Consider the following 22,493-nt stretch of genomic DNA (forward strand, 5'->3'; position numbering starts at 1 on the left):
TTTAATCCTCAGCATGTTCCCAGCTGTTGAGCTATGAGAAACAAGTTAAGACTGGAAACTGTCACTGTAATCTACCCTTTTTTGCAATGCTACTAGTGAGAAACTTGGTTGAAGTTCAGGGTAAAAGAAGCCAGGGCTTGAAAGGCTAAGAAGAATTCAGAGACCAGAGAACACAGGAAATCCCCAAAAGAACATTTATAGACTAAAAATGAATGCTCACCAGCCAGGGTGCTAGTGTGACGGAAGGCACGGACTTGGGAGTCTGAGAGGCCAGTGAGCAGGGAGATGAGGTTGTCCATAGGGAAGCCATCATAGAGGAGGCTATACTGGCACTGATAGACCAATGTTTTCACAAATTCACAGAAACTGCCCTGGAACTTCTTCCAGGATGGACCCGGTGCTGTCAGGGGATACTCTCCTGAATCCTATAGAAGGGTTTATGAACTGAATGAGAAAAAGTACTACCAAGTCTATGAAACCATAGGGACTTTGGATGTCAAAACCCAATAGTATAGTAAAAATCTTTCTCTGTTATACCTCATTTCCTGCTATTCTCAACTTCAGAGGCATATTCAGATAACATCTATGGGTCCCTTTTGCCCCCAAGAGATTGAACTCCTTCTTCCAAATGCTATCCTATTTCCCACAGTCAGAAAGAAGGGGATAATGGGCCTTGTGTTTTGAAATAAGAGTGGCAAGAGAATTCTGATTGTCTTCCTCCACCTCATTAAACTGTTCTGTTAGGTGCCGGATGATCTCTGAGTTGGACATCTTCTTGAACATCTCGGAGGTCACATTGCCTGAGGAATGGAGGAGGTGAAGTAGTTACAAGAAAAATAACAGGACACTGTGACCATTTGCACATACACCTGAAGATGAGCTAGGAAATATATTGAAAAGAGCATAAGTGGGGAATCAGAAAACCTAAATCCCAGTCCTAAACCTGCTGCCATCAAACTGTGTATCTGCTGTTAAAGCAACCTCTCTAGAAAACCCAAAGGAATCAAGCAATGGAAAAGAATAGTTTAAAAAAAAAATCCTGGGGCACCTGGGTGGCTCAGTCAGTTGGGTGTCTAACTTTGGTTCAGGTCATGATCTCATGGCTCGTGAGTTTGGGCCCCATGTCGGGCTCTGTGCTCACAACTCAGAGCCTGGAGCCTGCTTGGGATTCTGTGTCTCTGGCTCTCTTTGCCTCTCCCCTGCTCACACTCTGTTTCTCTCTCTCTCTCAAAAACAAACATTACAATTTTTTTCTTTAAACCCAAATAAAAAATAAATAAAGCAAAAAAACCACACCAATTCTGGATTCTTATAACACAACCTGCCTGGGATTATCTTACCCCAATAAGTTAGGTCATGACCTGTGGGGATCTGGGGAATCCACAGCTTCAGTGGAGAAATATGGAAGGAAGTATCTGAGAAATAGGGAATAATGAAGGATGATTTCATCTAAAGATAGGAAGACTAAAAGATGTCTAATGGTCTATTTTCAAATTTGTGAGTATCACTGGCCTCACATTAGTGTGATTAGTTACTTTTCCCCAAAGGGTCTTATCTCCAAACCAAACCAACATAGTTCCCTAACTGGACCACTTTCCTACTTACCAATCTACAATGTGGTCAAATCAGTGAAACTTTTCATATGCTTAACCTTCTCTCTTTATTTAGGCGATTCCTAGTCCTACTCATCTAAATGTAGCAAAAGTTCTATAACATAGGAGCAAAGGGCTAGGGATTAGAAAGGGGTAGGAGTTTCCTTACCTTTACATCCACAAGATCGGATGAAAAAGTTAATGAGTTCCAGGAATCCTGCATCCTGGTCTTGCTTGTAGCTATCCAGCCACTCATCCACCAAAGACTAGGAAAAAAAAGGTGGATGATTTCTATTTCTGGCAATATGACAGAATGGAAATCCTGTACGATTGTACCAACTGAAACAGCTAAACTTCTGATTAAAATGTTAAAAACATCTTTTAAAACGTATTGCTGAACTGGAATGAAAGGTAGAATTCTGTATAGGCCCAAAATGAAGTGAGGGTAGCAATCCTGGGAGATAAGCAAGCTGATTCTTGCCCTGAGGGTTCTATGGAACCCCAGGAACCATGCCTTTCTGTCCAGATAGCTGCATGGAATGCAGAGCATAGGAGATCGAGCTTTTGGGCTTTCCAAGAAGAGAGGTCCAAAAGGAGGCTCCTGCGATAAAGCGAGGTGCTGCAAAAAGTCATGTTAGCATGGGGGTGCCTGGGTGGCTCGGTCGGTTAAGCGTCCGACTTCGGCTCAGGTCATGATCTCACGGTCCGTGAGTTCGAGCCCCGCGTCGGGCTCTGTGCTGACCGCTCAGAGCCTGGAGCCTGTTTCAGATTCTGTGTCTCCCTCTCTCTCTGCCCCTCCCCTGTTCATGCTCTGTCTCTCTCTGTCTCAAAAATAAATAAACGTTAAAAAAAAAAAATTAAAAAAAAAAAGTCATGTTAGCATGAAAACAGGAATGAAAAATAAACCCACAGGTCAGAAGGGGACAGCATGAACACCAGCTTGTTAGGAAGTTAACGTGGGGTAGAGGGAAAAAAAAGAACTCGCCCTTGAAAATTCATAACCGTAAGTCAGCTCTCAGGTCTAGATTTGCAGTCTAGATCCACACTCCCTATACGATCAGAATACTCTCAATTAGAGAATTTAATTCAAAGTGATTCTGGAGGGTCCCCAGTCAACTACAGCCAAGCCAAGCAGGTTCCTCTCTTAAAAACACACCTTTAAAAACCAACCAACCAACCAACCAACCAACCAACCAACCACACCTTTAATTCAGGACCCAAAGAATTCCAAAATATAGAACTCCAAAATATAGAGTCCAAAGTATAGAACTCCAAGAGAAAATGAGCAGCTCAAAGTGAAACTTAGTAAAGAAATAAGGCACTGAAAGTAAGAATTAGCAGAAAAAACAGCAGAATCATATTCATAGATTTCAAACATTAAAGTTATCACAGATTATAAATTATGCTATGAATAAAAAAATAAAAGTGAAGCTTTAAACCAGAAGCAAAGAACAATCAATTTTGAAAAAAGACCCCCCAAAAAATCTATAAAAATGAAAAAAAAAATTTAAAACCCATTTTAATGAATGGGTTAATGAATGGGTTAAAAGCAGACTGGACACAGAAAAACAAAAGATGAGTGAACTAGAAGATTAAATCAAAGAAAGTATCCAAAATGCAGCCTGGACAGACTAACAGAAGCAGTGACAGAGCTATTAAGAGACATGGAGAATAGAGTGAGAAGTTCTAATTAATATCTAATTGAATTTCAGAACAAGATAATGGAATGACGAAGAGGCAGTATTTGAAAAGAATTTTCCATAGTTGTTGAAAGACCCCAATCTTTGGAGCCTGGAAGCCAATAGATTTCAAACATAACAGATGAAAAGAAAATTTACACCTATAAACATTATATAAAACATCAGAACACAAAAGCAAAATAAATCTCAAAAACAGGGCAAAAAGAGATCACTTACAAAGTATCTGCATATAACACTTACAAACAAAACCACTTATAAATTAGACTTGAACTAATCCATAAGCCCCTAGCCATATGTGGCTATTAAAATTAAATCAAATGAAAATTAAAATCCAGTTCCACAGTCACACCAGTCACATTTCAAGTACTCAACAGCCACATGTGGCTAGTGAATACTATACTAAATGACGATATGCAACATTTCCATCATTACAAATTGTTGTAGTAGATAGTGCTAACTTAAACTGACAGCTGACTTTCACCAGCAATAAGTGAAGTTAGAAGGCAGTGGAATAATCTTTTTAATGTGCTGAAACAGAAAAATGTCCTCTTAGACTTCTATACCCAGAAAATAACCTTTCAAGAACAAGGGTAAAAGACATTTCATACAAGCAACAACAACAACAACAAAGAGTTAATAAACTCTACCTAACAGAAATTTTAAAGGAGAGAAACTTTGAACAGCAAGAGAATGAATTTTTACAGAAGATTTGAGAAGGAATGATAAATAAAATGATAGAAATGCAAGTAAATACAAACAAACATTTTATAAAACAGCAATGTCTAATTTGTTGGAAAGGGAAATAGATACAAGTAAAACACTACAAGACAGCATGTAAATTGGAAGGGGCAATTAGAATTAAAATGTGCATAGGTCCTTATAGAAGACAGAATCCAAAAGCAAGGAAGTAAAGGAGAAAAAGAAACAGAAAAGCTAAGACAAAATGGAAGCACATAAAATGGGAGAAACAAATTCAAATGTATCAATAGTGCCAATAAATATAAACGAATCAAACTCTCTTGTTAAAGGAAAGATTGGCAGAATGGATTGAATAACATAATCTAGATATACGCTATATGCAGGAGACACACTCCAAACATACATAGATTGAAGGGAAAAGGATAAAAAAGGTATCAGACAAATAGTAACTAAAAATAAAGCTAGTACAGATTATGTTAATAAAAAAACAGAACAATTGTTTATCTTAAAATATAAAAAATGACAGTAAATATCAATAAAAGGTTCAATTTACTAGGCAACAAATGCTCAAAATACTTAAGGCAAAGATAGGCATGAATACAAAAGTAGTAACTAAAGAGAACATCTTTGTGGGTTTTAATACATCTCTCTGTAACTGACATACCAGACCAAAAACAAGGAAACCCTAACACCTAGTAGAAAGATCAAAACAGTATCACATTTGTACCATTTGGGAGTTTTGATCTCACCCTACAAAACACTCTACCCAACAACTGGAGAATACACATCTTCTGTGAGCACAGGTGAAATAGTTTTGGAAATGGGTTAAAGGCTAAGTCATAAAGCTAGTCTCCGTAAGTTTCAAAGACCACATTTTCTGACTATAATGCAATAAAGTTAGAAATCAGTAACAAAAATATAAATAGAAAAACTTCCTATATTTGAAAATCTAAAACTGTTCTAGAAACTATAAAAACCTATACTACACATCAATATGACTAAATCTCAAACAATCGAAATAAGTCACAGAAGACTATACATATAAAGAACTGCTCACTTATTTAAAAAAAACACATTCATTGGTGACAAAAGTATAATGAAAGGCAAGGGAATGATTAACATAAAATTTACTCTAGTGGTTATCTCTGGGTGGTGAGGGGACTGTAGGGGCCAGTCAGGTGGAGAGAAGATCTACTGTGGCCCTATTAATGTTTCATTTCTTGAGGTGGGACTAGAGATCTGGGTGATCATTCAAAATTTTAAAATTATACATGAGCCTTCTACACTTTTAGATGATAATAGAATTACAATAAAATTATGGAAAAAGAAATGTGGAGAGAGAAAAAAGGATTAGGTGTAACTGTTAAAGTGGAGCTAAAAAGTCACAAGGGTGAACAAGTTGCCACCCATACCATTTCCTCTCTAGACTATCCAATGCCTCTGCCTGCCTCCTCCGTCAGTCAATAAAAGCAAAATCCACCTTGTTCTGTGACACTTTTAGGAAAGGCGCATTCTCTCTCATCCAAGGTCTCCCTTACATCATTCCAAGGATTCACTCCATGGTCTTATCTCTCTTTCCTGATATAGGTTATATTCCCTAACATGTCCACATTAAATCAATTTTGTAAACATTTGTCCTTATCTTTTTATCCTACAAAGAGTGAGATAGTATCACGAAACAGAGGGTGAGACACCGTTTTACCTGCATGTCACTTTTGGCAGCTTTCACAGCATCAAAAAGATCACTGGTTGGTGGTTCTGAGTCTCTCTGGCCATGACCACGTACCATTCGGGACCCCTTCTTTGGATGTTTGGCCACCTAGTAAGTATAAAGAGATCATGAATATCCTTAAAAAGTAGAAGTGATATTAACACTTAGTCTCATCATTGTCACACAAGTAGGCTTAAGCTGCCAATTTCACAGCAGAGTATGAGTTACTGAGATCTGAAATAACTAATTCTTATATTGTGAACTTTATTATTTTCTTCTCTTTTAAAAAAGTCCCTTAGGCCCATTTCTATTTCTTTATGCCCTTACTACCCTTTTCTCTTATCTTTTCTCTTCAAAATTTGCCCTCTTCTTATTTCTGTCCCTTAATGCTGTTTAAATTTTATCCTTTCATCAAACATATCATCTGAGGCTTTTTCTAGGTTTTCTTTTGCTGCTTCCCAGACCAAATTCAAAAGCAAAACAAAATGGACTGACTCACTGGGGTTGTCCTGAGTGGTCGTTTTGCTGCTCTCTTCTTCACACTGTGTCTCAGGCTGTCTTCAAAGTCACTGCCTTCATCAGCTGACAAAGAATCACTATCCCTATGAGGGAATGTGGTTCTCCTTAGATACAACACCCCAGTCTTTATATACAAGGGTAAATGAATTAGTATTTCTTTGTCTCTGACTGTAGCCCTTTCTCTGTGAGAAAAATATATTCACATTTTCTTAAGATGTGTTGGGGTGTCTGGCTGGCTCAGTTAGTGGAGTGTGTGGCTCTGGATCTTGAGGTTGTGGGTTCAAGCCCTGTTGGGTGTAGAGATTACTTAAAAATAAAATCTTTAGCCGGCATCTGGGTAGCTCAGTCGGTTAAGTGACTGACTCTTCATTTCAGCTCAGGTCACGATCTCACAGTTGTGAGATCGATCCCTGCATCAGGCTCCATGCTGGGTGTGGAGCCTGCTAAGATTCTCTCTCTCCCTCTCCCTCTGCCCCTCCTCTGCTCATGCACATGTGTACTTTCTCTCAAAGTGAAATAAAGTCTTTTTAAAAAAAAAATAAGAGATGTGTTTACTGTTACAAGGAGTAGAGACAAAAATCTTAAAAGAAAGCTTTCACTTGAAGAGAGCAGTGAAGACGAAAAATGAGAAACTGAGATGGGTGAAGGACAACCTTTTCCTAATATTCTCTCTGAATAAGAAAATCAAGTGATATTCACTTAAACAGGCAGAGGGATCACTGCTGTGGCGAAAAATCAGCCTGGCCTGGTAAGTCGCATATTACTCATATATAACTTGGATGTTAATATGTGCCTAGAGTTAAATTTCATCCCTTGAAAAAAGTTTGTAAGTTGTATTGACTAGAGTTAAGTTTATTACATAGATATAATCTTCTCTCCAACAGTGGCACTGATAGTAATGAGTCAGAGGAAGCCAATTAAAAAATAACCAGGAGATAAATCAGATCTTGTATGAGGTTATTTTATTCCTGGAAAGATGAAAAAGATGTATTATTATAACCTTCACAAAACAAGCTGGTAAATGATAATAGAGAAGGATGGACAAACCTGTTTATAAAATCCCCAAATAAAGGATCACACACCAACCAACAAGTATATACTATTTGTCAGGAGCAAACAAAGAACTCTTCTCCCTCCCCCACCTCCCCTCTCCCAATAGAGGCTGTACATGCTGAGCATACAAATATATGCAAGAAAAGTTTGGACAAATGGATGATAGATTTGGAAGTGGATATATTATTTTTGATGTCTACAACATGTACGGCAGGGGGGAGAAAAACCCAATTAGCTAGCAAAGCAGGACAGAGTCACTGCTCTGAGAGTGCATCTCTTAATGTTTACACAGAGGGGCAGAAAGAGCTGAAAGCTGCCCCCACTGTGGGAGAAGGCCAGGCAATGCAACAAGTTCTCATCGACTCCACTCACCCCTCTGCAGTCTGGTCCGAGTCCCTGTCACCACAGGGCATATTGACAGACGAACTAGAAGACGCAGACAAGACCCTCTGTCCGCCTCCCGACGCTCTCCGCAGTGGGGAGGACACACTGCTTGGGGAGGAGGAGGACCGCAGCGTAGGCATGATGGTCGAGCTGCGGAAGTAAGGAGGAGAGGAAAGGGCCTCTAGCCCACCACATCTCCAGTCTCAGCTCTGACCATCCCCTTCCTTTCCAAGGGAAGTGCTCTGCAACTCGGGGGTGGGGTGTGGATGCGCACAAAAAAATGACCGTCTTGACCTAAGGCATCTGGGGATTAGAGACATCACGGCCGCGCGTTTGGAATCCTCTCCAAGGCCGCCACGATGCGCACACCAGAGCCGCTTAAAGCAGACCCCTCTCTGCACGCGTCGGAAACGTAGATTGCCTGGTGCAAAGGAGACGAGCTCAAGCGGTACAAATTGAAAACAAACAAACAAACAAACAAAACCCCAGTCTTTCATTTTCAGGCTGGAACCTGATTCCACATAGAATGGAATGGGAAGCACTTAACGATTTACGGGTGCAGTCACCATTAGAACTGGAGCAGAAACACTGAGGGAGTAAAGGAAAACTCTCGTTCTCCACTTTTCAGCAGATGGTATCTCTGACTGACCCTGGGGCATGTGGGCTGAGGAGCTTCCTAATCGATGACGGGAGTGACTGTCAGTCTCTTGGGGCCTGGGGCTTGGGGTTCCTAGCTTCTGTGGAGGAAGCCACTGAGGCTTGGGGGAGGGTGGGTTCCTCTCTCAGGGCCGGGAGTGCGGGGAGAGGGCGTATTCTTGGGTCAAAGAGGAGCCTCACTGTCTGAGCCTGGAATAGCGACGTCTGGCTGATCAGGGATGAGGAAAGATCACAGCCTTGGCTCCCTCGGGGTTCTGCGTTCTTCACCCCGCGACCAGAACAGGCGCCGGCTGCTTCTCTTCCGGTGGTGGAAGAATCCAGAAAAACGCGGGAAGGCGCGAGACACGTTGTGCGCAGACGCGAGCTCAACGGCACGTCCCAGGACTGGAAATTGTCGCGAGGCTTGGGCGTGTGCGAGCTCGTGTTCACCACGTTACAGTCACGCTGCTCCAGCAGCCTCGTGCAGCCCGAGCTTTTCGAGCTCTTTGGCGTGCCGCCCCGTCACGTGGACTCAGGCGCGCAGATCCTTGGCTTTAGCCCTGCTCCACCTCGGTCCCGCCCCCGCTGCCCCCAATTTCCCCCTCCATTGGTCGGGCTTCGCACTAGACTTCTTGTAGCCCCTTCACTCTGGCTTCTCAACTGCCATAGGCTGGGTTCCACCCAGGCCCCGCCTTTCGAACAGGATAGCCACGCCCCCAAGAAAGGCCACGCCCCTCCCCCACCAGCCTCTTTAGTTCGCCGAGTCCCGCCCCCCCCGACGAGCTTCCCCACTACATTGGCTTAACTTCTCCCTCGACCCCGCCCCTGAGGCCCGCTCCTTACCATCATTGGCGGGACCCCGCCTCGGACCCCGCCCCCTGTCCGGCTCCCAGCTCCCATTGTCTCCGCAGATGCCGCTTGGTCCTGCTATCGTGCGCGGTGTTCAGTTTTCTGAGGTCGCGCTCTTTTTCTGGCCGGGGGAGCGGTCGCGCGGCAGAGAACCGGATTCCCGAGTTCGGGCTGTTCTTCTTTCCTTCTTAGGACACACTTTGCAGAACCAGGGCTGCAGCAGCTATGTTCGCTCTGCCATCTCTTCTGCTTTTGCTGCTGTCTCTGTGTCCCGGTCCTGGTCCTGGACCCGGGAGTGAGGCAAAGGTCACCCGGAGTTGCACTGAGACCCGGCAGGTGCTGGGGGCTCGGGGATATAGCTTAAGCCTACTCCCTCCCGCAGTGATCTCAGGTGAGGAGAATGAGGAAGACTAAAGAATTGGGGGCGAGGGAGGGGGCGGGGGCGGCTCCCCCCCGCTTCACAATAACTCTTCCTTTTCAGAATGACCGTTATAATAATCTTTTCATGCCATTGTCATGCCAATAATGTCTCTTCTCCTGAACTTACTAGGATCACAGTTATCCTCTTGTTCACATAATAGCTTTCTTACTCCACCCTCACACTAGGAATACCTTTCTAATAATTGGCACCCCCCCCCCCCCCCGTGTTTGTTTCTTCACATCTCAATTTGTTCCCTTCGGTGTTTCTAAGAGCGCCTTCTATGATAATACTTTCTTGCTTACCTAGTAACCCCACCCCTCCAAATCCCATTCTTCCATCGATGCTGTCCCTGTAGGTCCTTAGAGGCCTGAAGTGTGCAGTGTTGGGGAGGGTCACCTGAGGACACTCTGATCATTCATTTCGCCCATCACTATTTGATCCCATGACTAATGGCAGTCGACTTGGGATGGGTGATGGGACAATAAGGAGGGGATAGGTGGGATTGAGGGATAGACAATAGAAAACAGACCAGACAAGTAGAAGAGAAAGGAAAATCTCCCAGACAGAGGAAGAAGGAAGGAAATTCTTGCTAGCGCTCTCCCCCACCCCATTCTTCTATGTCTCCTCTGTCCAGGTGAGCACCTTCGGATCTGTCCCCAGGAGTACACCTGCTGTTCCAGTGAGATAGAGCAGAGGCTGACTTGGGAGACTGAGGCCACCTTCAGAGGCCTGGTGGAGGAGAGCGGCTCATTCCTGGTTCACACACTGGCTGCCCGGCACAGAAAATTTGATGGTGAGGAATTGGTGGTCCCCACACCTGGCCTCACCCCTCCTCTCTGTGCTCATGACCCCAGCAAACATCATGTCTTCACTCCCTAATTCATCCCTAAGGCATCCGAACCCTGGCTTAGCCTCTCTTCAGCCTCCTCTCCAGGATCTGTCCCCCACCCCTTTCCCAGCCTGCCCAGGTCTCTTGAGAGTTCCTGAGACTCTAACGCACTCATCTTTTTTCTTCCAATCCCCATCTCTTCCTGCCTCTGCCCTTCCAATTTTCCATCCTTCTCTGGCCTCACCCCAACTCACACCCCTTTCTCTGCATTTGCCACAGAGGTTTTTCGGGAGATGCTCTCGTCATCTGAGCACTCTCTGGCCCTGCTCTTCCACCGCTCCTACGGCCACCTGTATTCCCAGCACGCCCCTGTATTCACTGGCTTGTTCTCTCGGCTGCGGGACTACTATGAGAGGTCCGGTGAGGGGTTAGAGGACGCTTTGGTGGATTTCTGGGCACAGCTCCTGGAGAAAATGTTCCCCCTGCTGCATCCACACTACATCTTCTCCCCCGACTACCTGTTTTGCCTCACTCGCCTCGCCTCCTCTCCTGATGACTCTCTGAAGCCTTTTGGGGAGGCACCCCGCCGCCTCCGCCTGCAGGTGAGAGGCCCCGAGGCTTGAGCTTCAGCCACCTCTGACCTGGTGACCTCTGAGCTGTGCACCACTCACCTCTGGCCCAGTGACCACCCCCCTCATGCTCCAGTCACCCCTGACCTGGTGATCTCCTCATCCTGCATGGCAGACGTCTCTGACCTGGTGACCCCTAGCTTGAGCCCCAGTCCCCTCTGCCTGACCCAATGCTCTCTGGTCTCCTTTGACTGGGTACTCCCTCACTCTCATCCGGTGCCCTAATTTCACACAAATCCCTGACCCTTTCACCTGCTCTTGGCCCCTAGCCACCTTTCTGCCAACTGCTTCAGTCCTAATATCTTGACTTTCTCTGGTTCAACTAAACATGAATTAGGCACTTAATAGTTGAGACAGACTTTCATCTGTAGTATCTCATTTAATTGTCATAACCCTTGGAGGTAGAAAGTATTATCCCTATTTTATGGGTAAGAAAACTGAGCCTCCCAGAAGTTAAGGTCTCAGAGCCAGTGGTAGAGCTCTGGCTCTACCAGACACGATCTCTCTGTCTTTTCCTAAGACCAGTTCCCCTTTATCCTTCTAGACTGCAATTCCTTTGAACCTGCTTCCCTGTACCACCTGACACTCCTAACTACCCCAACGTAACTCCACAAACCTGGCCCCCCAGTGCTTGTGCCCTTGGTTCAGTCTCTTGGTCCCTGTCTTGCCTGAATCATGACTGACCCTGTGGTTTCTCTCACCTTCTTTCCCCTACCCCAGATAACCCGGGCCCTGGTGGCTGCCCGGGCCTTTATCCAGGGCCTGGAAACCGGAAGAGATGTGGTCAGCGAAACACTTAAGGTTAGAGGGGACCTGAGTGTGGGCAGGGCCTAGAGAGGGAGAGGCAGAAGTAAGAGAAGCCCTATGAGAAAGAGTCAAGTGACAGCTTGACTGGAGAGGTATGGGGCCTTCCCATATCAGCCCCAAGGCTCTGGGATCCAGGGTAAATCGGGGGGGGGGGGGGGGAGGCCGGAGTGAAGTCTCCCTTGTGTCATGATCCATGATCTCCTTCCATTCTCTGACTCTCTTCTGCTCTCTGATGACTCCCCCCACCCCACCCCTGCCAGCTTCTGGTGGTCTGTTTATCTCCATAGCAGCCTGAGATTGAAGTAGTGCCTCTACCACTTCCCCCCACCCCCCCCACCCAGTGTCTCCCCATTCCCCTGCTACTGAAGGCCAGATTCCTGCCTTGGCCTTTAAAGCCCTCTCTTCACCACCCATTCTCTCCCTGACCTCCCAGCCTTACCTCCTGCATCCCCAGTCTCCTCTCTTCCCAGCCACAATGTGCTTACTCTTTTCTTTGAACCTTTTCTCAGACCCCTCTTCCCATTGTCTCTCTAATTCCATACCCTTCAAGAAGCGGTATCTATAGCCTGGGCCCCTAGGAACCTCTCTCATCAGACCTTTGGCAGTTTTGAGGTCTTACCTGCTGCCACATGGGGTCAGCAACCCTAGACATTCACATCTAGCTCTCCACAGAGAGCCTAGGGAAGGTGGGGTGGAGTATGTATTTGATTTCGCTCTGTCCAACACCAAACTTGTGTAAGTGCAGCTACTGTGTTTGTGAATGACATAGTCCTGCTGTCTGCCCTCAGATGCCGTTGTCCGAAGGCTGTAGGCAGGCTGTGATGCGTCTGACCGGCTGTCCTCTTTGTCGGGGTGTCCCCTCGCTGCCACCCTGCCGGGGCTTCTGCCTCAACGTGGCCCATGGCTGTCTCAGCAGCCAGGGACTGGATCCTGACTGGGGGGCCTATCTGGGTGAGGGGATTCAGGAGGGTCTGGGAGGGCTGTTTGTGTTCTGGATGCTTTCCGGGTGGACTGGGGAGGGAGTTTTAAACCCTATTGAGTGAAGAAACTTTCATGTAAGTTTGCCCTCTCCAACACCTTGCTGCTTCCCTCCAAGACCCAGGTCGGGAGGATTTGTGGGGACATCTAGTCCCTCATAGCACCCTTTCTCTGTCTTCCCCTCCTTCAAGATGGTCTCCTGTTCCTGGCCGAGAAGCTCCAGGGCCCTTTTTCTTTTGAACTGGCAGCCCAGTCCATTGGGGTGAAGATCTCAGAGGGTTTGGTGTATCTGCAGGAAAACAGTGCAGTGGTGTCAGCCCAGGTACAGGGGCTGTGAGAAAGGTGGGAGTGTCAAACTGAGGACAGGGGGAAGACAGTGTGGGTGTGTCAGCTAGAATACAGGAGGTGAGGGCCTGGAGTGGGGGGACAGTGTGGGGTATCAGGGATACTGGGGGTGTTGGGAGTGGGGACACTGTGTGGCTTTCACCGCAGGATGACTGGGAGAGGGTCTCTTCCCTGGGCGGTAGGTGTTTCGGGAATGCGGGAATCCCCAAAGGGCACCGTCCCGCGCCCGCCGAGCCCCAGCCCCCCGGGAGGAGGTGAGCCGCCTCTGGACCCCGGCGGCGGCGGGGGCGGCGGGGACGGAGGAGGAGAGGCCCACGACGGCCGCAGGCACCAGCCTGAACCGCCTGGTGAGTGGGGCGCCGGGGAGGGGCGGGGGAGGGACGGGGCAGCCAGGCTGGGTGGGTAGTGGGGGGGGGTGCGCTCCAGCCCAGCCTCTCTCTCTGCTGGCCCAGGTGTGGGAACTCCGCGATCGGCTGGGCCGGGTGAGGGGCTTCTGGGCCGGGCTGGCCCTGACGGTGTGCGCGAACCCCCGCATGGCGGCGGACATCTCGCAGGAGGCGGCGCCCTGCTGGACAGGAGCTGGGCGGGGCCGGTGAGACCGGGCGGCAGCTGGCGGGTGGGACGCGACTCCGGGGCGGGGCGGGCTTGGCGGGAGCCTGGGAGCCTTCGGGGCTGCTCTGCCGGCAGGTATTTGTCGCCTGTGGTCGCAAGTTCCCTGGAGCAGCTCGAAAACCCAGAGCTGGACCGTGAATCCTTGAGATCTGACGTCCAGACACGCAGGCGGCGGCTGCAGCTCCGGTTAGCCACGACCAGGATGAGGGCGGCCGCCCTGGGACGTGACATGGAACTGGAGGACTGGGGTGAGAGCCCCGGGTTCCCCGAGAGCCTCTCGAAGCTCCACTTTCAGCGCTCGGGTCTGGGCCCGCCCACTGCTTTCTGAACCCCCCCCTCCCCCCGGTCTCTACTCAGTTACTCATTCTCTCACTCCTTTGAACACGCGTGTACTGAACGCTTACCTCAAAGGTGAGGGATTAGAAGACTGATGACAGGCTCTCCATCCTTAAGTTCACGGTCCAGTGGGGAGACACCAAAGCATTCCTACAGAATAGCGGGAAACCTCTTAGAGTAAGCAAAAGGCTGTGGATCGTTGGGGAGGGCAGGGAAGCCAGGTGGGAAGCCACTGAGCAGACTCCCAAGGTAGAGTTTGCCAGAGAAGCAACGCACGGACAGACGTTCATTTTTTTCTCTACTACTGTTTGTCTCTGTCTTTCACCTTCTCTCTTCCAACACCAGTCTTTCTGTCTGCCAGCTGCTTCTGTGCATGTCTATTTTGTCTTTTCTGTTTATCTTCTCTCCATCCCTCTGTTCTGTGTCTGTCTCATTGTCTCTCATTCCCAAGTCTGTCTGATCTCTCTCCTTGCCTTCCTGTCACTAACTTTCTCTCACCTCCCAACTTCCATCTATCTGTGTCTCTCTCTTCCCTGTCTCTCCTTTCTGTGTGTGTGTGTGTGTGTGTGTGTGTGTGGTTTTTTTTTTTTTTTTTTTGGTAATGTTTATTGGTTTTTGAAAGACAGAGCATGAGCAGGGGAGGGGCAAAGAGAGAGGGAGACACAGAATCTGAAGGAGAGTCCAGGCTCTAAGCTGTCAGTGCAGAGCCCCATGCAGGGCTTGAACTCATGAACTGCAAGATCATGACCTGAACCAAAGTCAGATGCCTAACTGACTAAGCCACCCAGGCACCCCTTTTCTTTTTTTTAATCTCAAATTCTCTTCCTCCCCGTTTACATGTCTCTCTCTCTCCTCTGTCTCCCATTATGTCTTTTCCAACCCTGTTTCTGATCCTCTCCCTCCTGCAGATGAGGAGGAGGAGGACGCCAGCGGTTCTGGAGAGGGACAGCATTATGCAGATGACTGGATGGCTGGGGCAGCAGCTGTGGCCCCCCCAGCCCGGCTGCCTCGCCCTCCTCGAAGGGACACTTCTGGGGGCAAAGGAGGAGGTGTCCTTGTCCGCCACAACCAGGGCAGGAGCAGGACTGGGGGGACATCTGTTGGTTTTCACACCCAACCCATCCTCATTCTCTTCCTCTCAGCCCTGGCCCTGCTTGGACCAAGATAACAGGGGAAGGGTGCCCTAGCATCAGAAGGGTTCATGGCCCTTCCCCTCCTCCCCCTCTCCCTCAGCTGGGTCTGGGAAGGAGTCGAAGGGGGATGCAGAGAGGTAGAGAAAGGGACTTTTTGGGTGAATGGCTGGGGCCCCAAATCCAGGAGATTACCATTGGTGGGTTGGGGGTGGGTGGGTGTTCATAATATTTATTTTTTCATTTACAATCTGGGGAGGAGGGGCTGGGGGTATTTATTTAGGAAGAAGGTGTGTGCTTTCCAAGCACACCTCTATGTTGGGCAAGTTGTCAGCCCCAACAAAGAAAAGGGGAGGAGTTTTAGAGTTGCAGTTGGGGGTGGGGTTTGGAGGAAGTTGGAAGTGGGGAGGGGTGGGGCACTCTGTCTCAAAGGGACCAAGCTGGGTGCTGGTGGGGTGCAGGGCAGGGGACTGGGGTGTGTGAATAGGATGTCAGGATCTGTGGGCCTGGTTTCTATGGAGTTTTCTCAGTTATCAATTTCTTAAACTACAATACCAAAAATTTTTTGAAAAAGGGCTGTTCTCATGACCTCTGCCATCCACATCCTTCACAAGCTTCACCATTTCATGTTTCAGTGTTTGATTCAGTGTTTATTCTGCAAATAAACAGCTAATTTATTGGACCCTGTGTTTGCCTTGTACTTCTAACATCCCTCCCTGAGCCCAGGCTCCTGGCAGAGGCTTCTGGCCTCTCTTGGAACCTGCCCCCTGTCATTCACTTTGGGCAAGTTGTCTACCCTCTGGGTCTGGGCACCTTCATCTGTAAAATGGGGAGAATTGTAGGGACTGGCAAAATTCTTTCTGAACCTGAGGCATCATTAATATCACAAGACTGCCCCTTGCCTTCAGGGTGGGGGCCCCTATTCTCTGTGTCAGCCTGGGGCTACCTTGTCATGTCCTTGACAATGTCTGCTTTCAACTCGTCTGTTATTTTCTTTTTCTTTCTTTCTTTCTGTTGCCTGAATGAGTCTTTTGTTCTGAAGAAAGCAAAAAGGAAAAGGTAGAATTGATTCCTAAGCGTGAAAGGAGGGTAGAAGTGCTGTCTTCCAAGGGCGGGCTGGGTGCCCTGACGGAGAAGGAAAGATGCCGAGAGAGAGAGAGAGAGAGAGAGAGAGAGAGAGAGAGAGAGGGAGAGCCAGAGACACAATTAAAGACCGAGCAGCTGCAGGGACTGGCGGGACAAAGGGAGGGAGGGGGAGGAGCCTGGGCGCGGAGCAAGTTTGTGGGGAAAGTTGAGCACAGCGAGGAGCCGGGCGGTGGCTGGGGCGTGCGGGAGGGCCAGACCCCGATCTCCCTGCTGCTCTTCAGGTGGGCTGGTGAGTGGGCAAGTGAAGCCGAGGCCGCAGCCAGTGGAGGGACTCTCGAATTTATGGGGGGAGACCTGGGGGGGGTCACAGAGAGAACCTCGGAGGGGGCCAACAAAGGGCTGGCGACTGACTGAGCGGTCACCAAAGCTGGAGGGGACACAGGGCTGAAATGGGGGTAATGGGAGGAGACAGAGATGGATGGAAGGAATAGAAGAAATCAGGACACTGGAGGGAGTCCGGTGCGGTGCTGGATCCTGGGGGCTGTGTTGGGGGAGGGAATTAGGGGGTGATGCCAGAGGGGGCGGGTCTCTAGGTAGCAAGTGTGGGTTCTCCTTACCTGGGGTCACTCCTAGCTTGTCCCAGAAAGGGGTTGTCGGGAAGGGCTGTGGCCCTTGGTTGTGGCTGTAATCTGAAGGGGTGGGTCCAGACTCCCAGTTGATTAGGAAGCTGGGGCCTTCGGGGAGGAACTCAGAAGCTCGATGTTTGTATCTTTCAGTATCCTTCTGTCGCAGAGTTTTTTTCTCTCTCTTTCCAGCTCCACCCTCTCCATCTTCTCTAGGTGCAGAGGGGATTGGAAAGCGGGCACAGGGGTGTTGGGGGGGGTCCGGGGATCTGAGCTTCATAAGTCACCCGTCTCCCCCAGCTTTTCATACACTGGGGTCTGCCTTATGCTGAGAACGTTTCAGAAGAGAAAAGAAATGCCCGAGTTTTAACTCCTACCCGTGACAAAGTTGCTCCTATAGTTTGACCTCCCTGGGTTCAGCACCCTGTACCTGTCTGACCCTCATTCCCTCCTTATGGCTGCCTTCTTGGCCTCAGAATGGGGCTCTTCATCCCCATCTGTCACAGGCAGAGGAACTCACGAGGAAGCCGGGCGTCCGGCCGATGTCCATCTCACTGTCACATGAGCAGATTGGTCTTTCTCCCCTCCCCTCTGAATCCCTGAGGCTCAGGGAGAACTGCAGGTGGGGGTCTGGGGAAACTGGAGACTGATGGCAGAGGAGTACTTGTGGGCCACCTGGGACATCTGGGTGTAGAGAGCACATGCCCCTCCCCGCAGGCTCCCACTCCTGGTATGAGCTGTAGCAGCAGGAGAGAAGGCTTTACCCTCTCCTTAGACTCCCCTCCTTTCCCCCTCATTTCCCTTCTAGACGCTGACAGAGGCAAAAATCTGCTAACTCAGGGGGCAGACTCAACCAGGGCTGCGAGCAGGCCTGGGGAATGACCCCCCGATCTCCAACCAGCGCCTTCCACGGCTGCACGGCTGTCTCAAGCTGTCTCTGCCTCTGTGACTGGCCCTTGCCCTGTCCCTCGATAGCATCACCCTCACCTGCCACATGGGCCCTCTGTCTCCTACCAGGACCATGCGCCTCTGGGGGCCTCGGAGCCTGGGGTTGGCTCTGGGAGTCTTCATGACCATCGGATTTGCCCTCCAGCTCTGGGGGGGTCCCTTCCAGAAGAGGTGAGTTCCCATCTTGTCCCAATGCCTGATAGATGTCCCCTATTTGCTCCTCCCCATGCCACCTAGGGCTGTGACTCTTGGTGACTCAGAGGAGGTTCCATGTCCTCTGTCTTTGCTCCACAAGATGCCCACTCACCTGCTGGTGAGGGACAGGAAAATTCCCCTCCCATCTCTCCCCAGGCTACCAGGCCTGCAACTCCGACAGCCCTTGGCCCCATCCCTGGGATCAGCTGTTTCATCCTGCCCACCCCGGCAGCGACTTGTGTTCCTGAAGACGCACAAATCTGGGAGCAGCTCTGTGCTGAACCTGCTTCATCGCTACGGGGACCGACACGGGCTGCGCTTTGCCCTCCCTGCCCGCTACCAGTTCGGCTACCCAAGGCTTTTCCAGGCCTCTCGGGTCAAAGGCTACCGCCCTCAGGGTGGAGGCACCAAGTCCCCCTTCCACATCCTCTGTCATCACATGAGGTTCAACCTGAAAGAGGTGAGGGGCATAGAAGGGGGTGGGTGGGACTGGAGAGAGATGGTCTCAGGCCTGTGGTCAAGACCACCAGGGGAGGAGGCCCCAGGCAAAAGTTGGTCCTCACCCAAAAGTTGGGCATGGGGGTCACAGTGATTCCTATTCCCCTCTCCTCAGCTGTCTCTTGCCTAGTAGTTTCTGGTAGCCAAAGTCCTGCTTTCTCACACCTGGAGCTTTCTGGTCTCTTTCCTTGGCCAGTTTACCCCACTGGTATCAGTGCCCTGACAACTCTGACCCCCCAGACTCTCCCTCCAGGGGCTTCTTGCTCTTCTTGGCCCTTTCTATTAACACTACCAGGGCCCCTGCTCAGCCACTGCCTTCTGACTACCTTCCTCTGCCAGATATTGAGAATCAGCTCCATGCCAAGCCCTAGCCCGGTCCTGACCCCCTCCTCCCCAGTTCTAAAGGGGAAGGTATGTGCGTGCATTCACGAGCTCATCCATACATACACAGGAACCTGAGAGCTCTCAGACACACAAAATCAATGTGCAAATGACAACATACAGGGAAGGAACTTTTACTGAATACTTACTGAGTGCTGGATTCTTACCTCACCATCACCTCGCCAGAAAGGCATTATAAGTGTCCCCATTACACAGATGAAGAGGGCAAGTTTCAGAGAGCCAAAGTGACTGGCCTCCTTCATAGAAAGCAGCAGAGCTAGGATCTGAGCTTGGGCCCGTCTGCTCCAAAGTCAAAGCGCCTTCCCTGGCATGTGTGCATGCATATGTGTGTTTGTATTTGGAACTATGGGGAGAAGATTCAGCAAAAGAGGTGGAGCTTTCTGTTGAAGTGAGTTTTAAGGAAAGGTTTGACAGAACTTTGTAGTAAGAATATCAGGTATTTAAAAAAAATTCTTTTTAAGTTTATTCATTTTTGAGAGAGAGAGAGACAGAGTGTGAGCAGGGGAGGGGCGGAGAGAGAGAGAGGGAGACACAGAACCCAAAGCAGGTTCCAGGCTCTGAGCTTTCAGAACAGAACCCGATGCAGGGCTCAAACTCATGAACTGCGAAATCATAACCTGAGCCAAAGTCGGACGCTTAACTGACTGAGCCACCCAGGTGCCCCTTAAATATCAGGTATTTTAGAGGAAGCAGAACACCAGCAAAGCTGTGGTGGTGGTGGTGGTGGCACGTGTGTAACAGGGGAAATGTGTGTAGGTGGCAGAACCCCAGATGCTCCCATGAAGCCAGAGCTGGAGAAAGCAGCTGAGGAGTATGTGTGGGACCTAAAAGGCAGTGGGGGGGGGGGGGGTCACTGCTGGGAGTGACATGATGACAATGAGCTTTCAGGCAGGCTTCTCTGGTTTTTGACCTTCATTGTCATTACCATTCATTGAGTACCATGCGCTCCCACATTCAAGGTAAGCGTTAACCCAGATTTGAGATGCAGGAATGATGGCTCTGAGAAGCTCAATAACCTGCCTAAAGTTACACAACTGGTAAATGGCTGAATTGGGATTTATTCCAGGTTCACCTGATGCCACAGACTGTTCTTTGCACTGCTCTCCTCTGCCTTCAAAGAGACACTCAGTTCACAGGCGGTGCTCTGTGGGCATGCCCACATTAGCAGAGCAGATTGGAGGTTGTTGTGAGGGGTGTTAGTTTCAGTGATAAGCCGTATTCAGAGGCAGAAACCCTTCAGGGAGCCCAGGAGATGGGTTCTGATGTGTATGTGCCTGTAGGACCATGCTAGGGAGTGACTCAGCCCAAGTCTCACCTCCCTTCTTGCTGAGAAGTTGAGTCACATGTCCCAGGCTTCAGGGTAGCAGCCTACCAAGTGTCCATAGCTCCCCAGTGCCCAGTCCAGGGGTGTCCTTTACTTTCCTAGATGCCTAGGAGCCCCAGAAATACCCTGTCTTTCGGCCATCCTGGGGTTGGCCTGCCCACCTGATGCCTATACTTGAGACAGCATTATGGTTGGCCCCTTTCCTCCCTTTTTGCTGCCAGTGACCCACTGGTACTCTGGGAAGAGGCCTGAGGCCAGTTCCTTTCTTGGAACTGTGACCAAGAGTCCCAGGGTAGGCACTTAATAGGTTTTTGTTGGAGAAGTGAACACGAAGTTTGATTCTTAGAGATTTGGTTCTGACCAAAGCCACACAAAAAATCCCAAGGAAATTAATGTTCTCAAGGAGCTTCCCGCGTTCCAGGTTCCTTCATATCCTTATCTCCTGTACCTCCATAATCATTTGGTAAGGTATGATCATCCCCATTTTGCAGATGAGCAAATTGAGTCTTAGAAATGTTAAGTAACTTGCCCAAGATTTGTCAGTTAGTGAAGGAAGATAGGGGTTCCCAGCAGAGCTTTAAGAAGGTGGTTTGAGGAGTCTAGGGAATCAGCCAGCAATGGGCACGCTCTTAGTTTCTTCCTGGTCCACTTCTTTCTCCCTATGCCTGTTTTCTCTCCTCCACAGGTACTCCAGGTCATGCCCTCTGACAGCTTCTTCTTTTCCATTGTCCGAGACCCAGGAGCTCTGGCCCGCTCTGCTTTCTCCTACTATAAATCCACCTCATCAGCCTTCCGCAAGGCACCATCATTGGCTGCCTTCCTGGCCAATCCTCGAGCCTTCTACCGGCCTGGAGCCCGTGGGGACCACTATGCACGCAACTTACTCTGGTTTGACTTTGGCCTCCCCTTCCCCCCAGAGATGAAGACCAAGAGAGGGAATCCTCATCCCTCTAGAGACCCCAAATCCCCACAGCTGAATGTTTTGCCTTCTGGTGCTGGCCTGAGAGCCCACTATACCCTGGATCCCAGTCCTCTCCTCCATCCTGCTCCTACAGTTGCTGGTGGTCACAGCCAGACATCCAGCCATGCCTCTTTGGATTTGGGGTCTTCATCCTTCATCCAGTGGAGTCTGGCCTGGCTGGACTCTGTCTTTGACCTGGTCTTGGTGGCCGAGTACTTTGATGAGTCACTGGTTCTACTGGCAGATGCCCTGTGCTGGGGTCTAGATGATGTGGTGGGCTTCATGCACAATGCCCAGGCTGGAGGTGAGCAGGGCAGAAGTGCGGTCAGCAGTGGTGGACTGACTGCTGAGGACAGGCAGCTGACTGCACGGGCCCGAGCCTGGAACCACCTGGACTGGGCTCTCTACGTTCATTTCAACCACAGTCTGTGGGCACGGATCAATCAATACGGCCAGAGCCGGCTGGAGAGTGCTGTGGCCGAGCTCCGGGCTCGCCGAGAGGCCCTGGCTAAACATTGTCTAGTGGGGGGTGAGGCTTTAGACCCCAAATATATCACTGACCGTCGATTCCGACCTTTCCAGTTTGGGTCCGGTAAGGTTTTGGGCTATGTACTTCGGAGTGGACTGAGCCTCCCAGACCAGGAGGAGTGTGAGCGCCTGGCTACCCCTGAGCTACAGTACAAGGACAAGCTAGATGCCAAGCAATTTCCCTCAACAGTCTCTCTGCCCCTTAAGACTTCAAGGCTACTCTCCCCGTAGCCATTAGACTACTAAGTTTTAGCTTAAAAGCAGCTAAGCCACAAGGGCAAACATGATGAGTGTGGGGCAGCCAGATGCCGTTTCTGTTTCCCTCTGAAAGCATGTTTGTGCCCTAGACGATGAGTGGAACTTTGCACAGATGTGGGCACCAAGTCCTCCGGCCTGTGTGGAGGAATTCCAGCAGTACCCCTCCCCCCAACTTTGCCCCTTCCCCTTTCCAAACCCCTGGCAGGTCCCCATTGCACTGTCAAAAGTCCCCTGAAGGAGCAAATCATGGAGTAAGCCAGAAATAACTTGGAACTTGTGGGTTGGAATAATGCGTCCATTTCTCTATGAATTATTTGGTTCCAGACTATGCTCATTTAACTGTGAAATGTTTGTGAATGAATAAATAATTTGAACCTTTGACTTGCATTATGTAGGGTGGAAAGGGGGCGGTATGTTCCATCTTCCCGGGAGAAGCGGAG

General features: G+C 49.3%; 3 protein-coding genes across 15 annotated transcripts in view; 2 read left to right on the forward strand and 1 right to left on the reverse strand.

Annotated features, from left to right (window-relative positions):
* The window catches only part of STAG3 (stromal antigen 3), a 31,184-nt gene extending 21,842 nt beyond the window's left edge, over positions 1-9,342 (reverse strand). For 3 of the 12 annotated variants that reach the window (XR_008294478.1, XM_053212923.1, XM_027042125.2), the window contains exons 1-7: positions 8,496-8,865; positions 7,647-7,808; positions 6,202-6,304; positions 5,694-5,810; positions 1,762-1,858; positions 724-800; positions 221-425 (exon numbers count right to left, since the gene is read on the reverse strand). Coding sequence is in view for 11 of the 12 variants with exons in the window: in XM_053212923.1 (XP_053068898.1) it covers positions 221-425; positions 724-800; positions 1,762-1,858; positions 5,694-5,810; positions 6,202-6,304; positions 7,647-7,798 (751 nt within the window). In the remaining variant the exon portion in view is untranslated. Of the gene's footprint in view, positions 1-220; positions 426-723; positions 801-1,761; positions 1,859-5,693; positions 5,811-6,201; positions 7,190-7,646; positions 7,809-8,495; positions 8,870-9,137 lie in introns of those variants that run through there. The other 9 variants (XM_053212924.1, XM_053212921.1, XM_027042127.2 and 6 more) reach the window with 7 other exon arrangements.
* On the forward strand, positions 9,047-15,912 carry GPC2 (glypican 2). The gene is made up of 11 exons (XM_027042129.2): positions 9,047-9,250; positions 9,336-9,534; positions 10,199-10,357; positions 10,673-10,995; positions 11,743-11,823; positions 12,618-12,780; positions 12,999-13,129; positions 13,335-13,499; positions 13,605-13,744; positions 13,840-14,012; positions 15,009-15,912. The coding sequence occupies exons 1-11, from the start codon at positions 9,206-9,208 to the stop codon at positions 15,266-15,268; spliced, it is 1,839 nt and encodes a 612-aa protein (XP_026897930.2). The 5' UTR covers positions 9,047-9,205; the 3' UTR covers positions 15,269-15,912.
* Positions 15,913-16,462: 550 nt separating this feature from the next.
* On the forward strand, positions 16,463-22,434 carry GAL3ST4 (galactose-3-O-sulfotransferase 4). 2 transcript variants are annotated; one of them, XM_015085731.3, is made up of 4 exons: positions 16,463-16,605; positions 17,748-18,058; positions 18,239-18,542; positions 20,992-22,434. In XM_015085731.3, exons 2-4 carry the CDS (start codon positions 17,934-17,936, stop codon positions 22,024-22,026), a joined length of 1,464 nt encoding a protein of 487 aa, XP_014941217.2. In that variant the 5' UTR covers positions 16,463-16,605; positions 17,748-17,933; the 3' UTR covers positions 22,027-22,434. The 2 variants fall into 2 exon arrangements, with proteins under 2 accessions (XP_014941217.2, XP_053068902.1); XM_053212927.1 differs by having other exon boundaries at positions 16,488-16,605; positions 17,957-18,058.
* The last annotated feature ends 59 nt before the right edge of the window (positions 22,435-22,493 follow it).

Source organism: Acinonyx jubatus, chromosome E3 (genome assembly GCF_027475565.1).
Source record: "Acinonyx jubatus isolate Ajub_Pintada_27869175 chromosome E3, VMU_Ajub_asm_v1.0, whole genome shotgun sequence".
Classification (NCBI taxonomy): domain Eukaryota; kingdom Metazoa; phylum Chordata; class Mammalia; order Carnivora; family Felidae; genus Acinonyx; species Acinonyx jubatus.

Excerpts from the sequence above, each read along its gene's own strand:
- GPC2 (XM_027042129.2), top strand. The coding sequence starts at position 9,206 with ATGCCGCTTGGTCCTGCTATCGTGCGCGGTGTTCAGTTTTCTGAG. Across the intron at positions 9,535-10,198 it reads CCCTCCCGCAGTGATCTCAG|GTGAGCACCTTCGGATCTGT; the intron begins GTGAGGAGAATG and ends TCCTCTGTCCAG. Across the intron at positions 13,745-13,839 it reads ACAGGAGCTGGGCGGGGCCG|GTATTTGTCGCCTGTGGTCG; the intron begins GTGAGACCGGGC and ends CTCTGCCGGCAG.
- GAL3ST4 (XM_015085731.3), top strand. The coding sequence starts at position 17,934 with ATGGGCCCTCTGTCTCCTACCAGGACCATGCGCCTCTGGGGGCCTCGG. Across the intron at positions 18,059-18,238 it reads GGGGGTCCCTTCCAGAAGAG|GCTACCAGGCCTGCAACTCC; the intron begins GTGAGTTCCCAT and ends ATCTCTCCCCAG. Across the intron at positions 18,543-20,991 it reads TGAGGTTCAACCTGAAAGAG|GTACTCCAGGTCATGCCCTC; the intron begins GTGAGGGGCATA and ends TCTCCTCCACAG.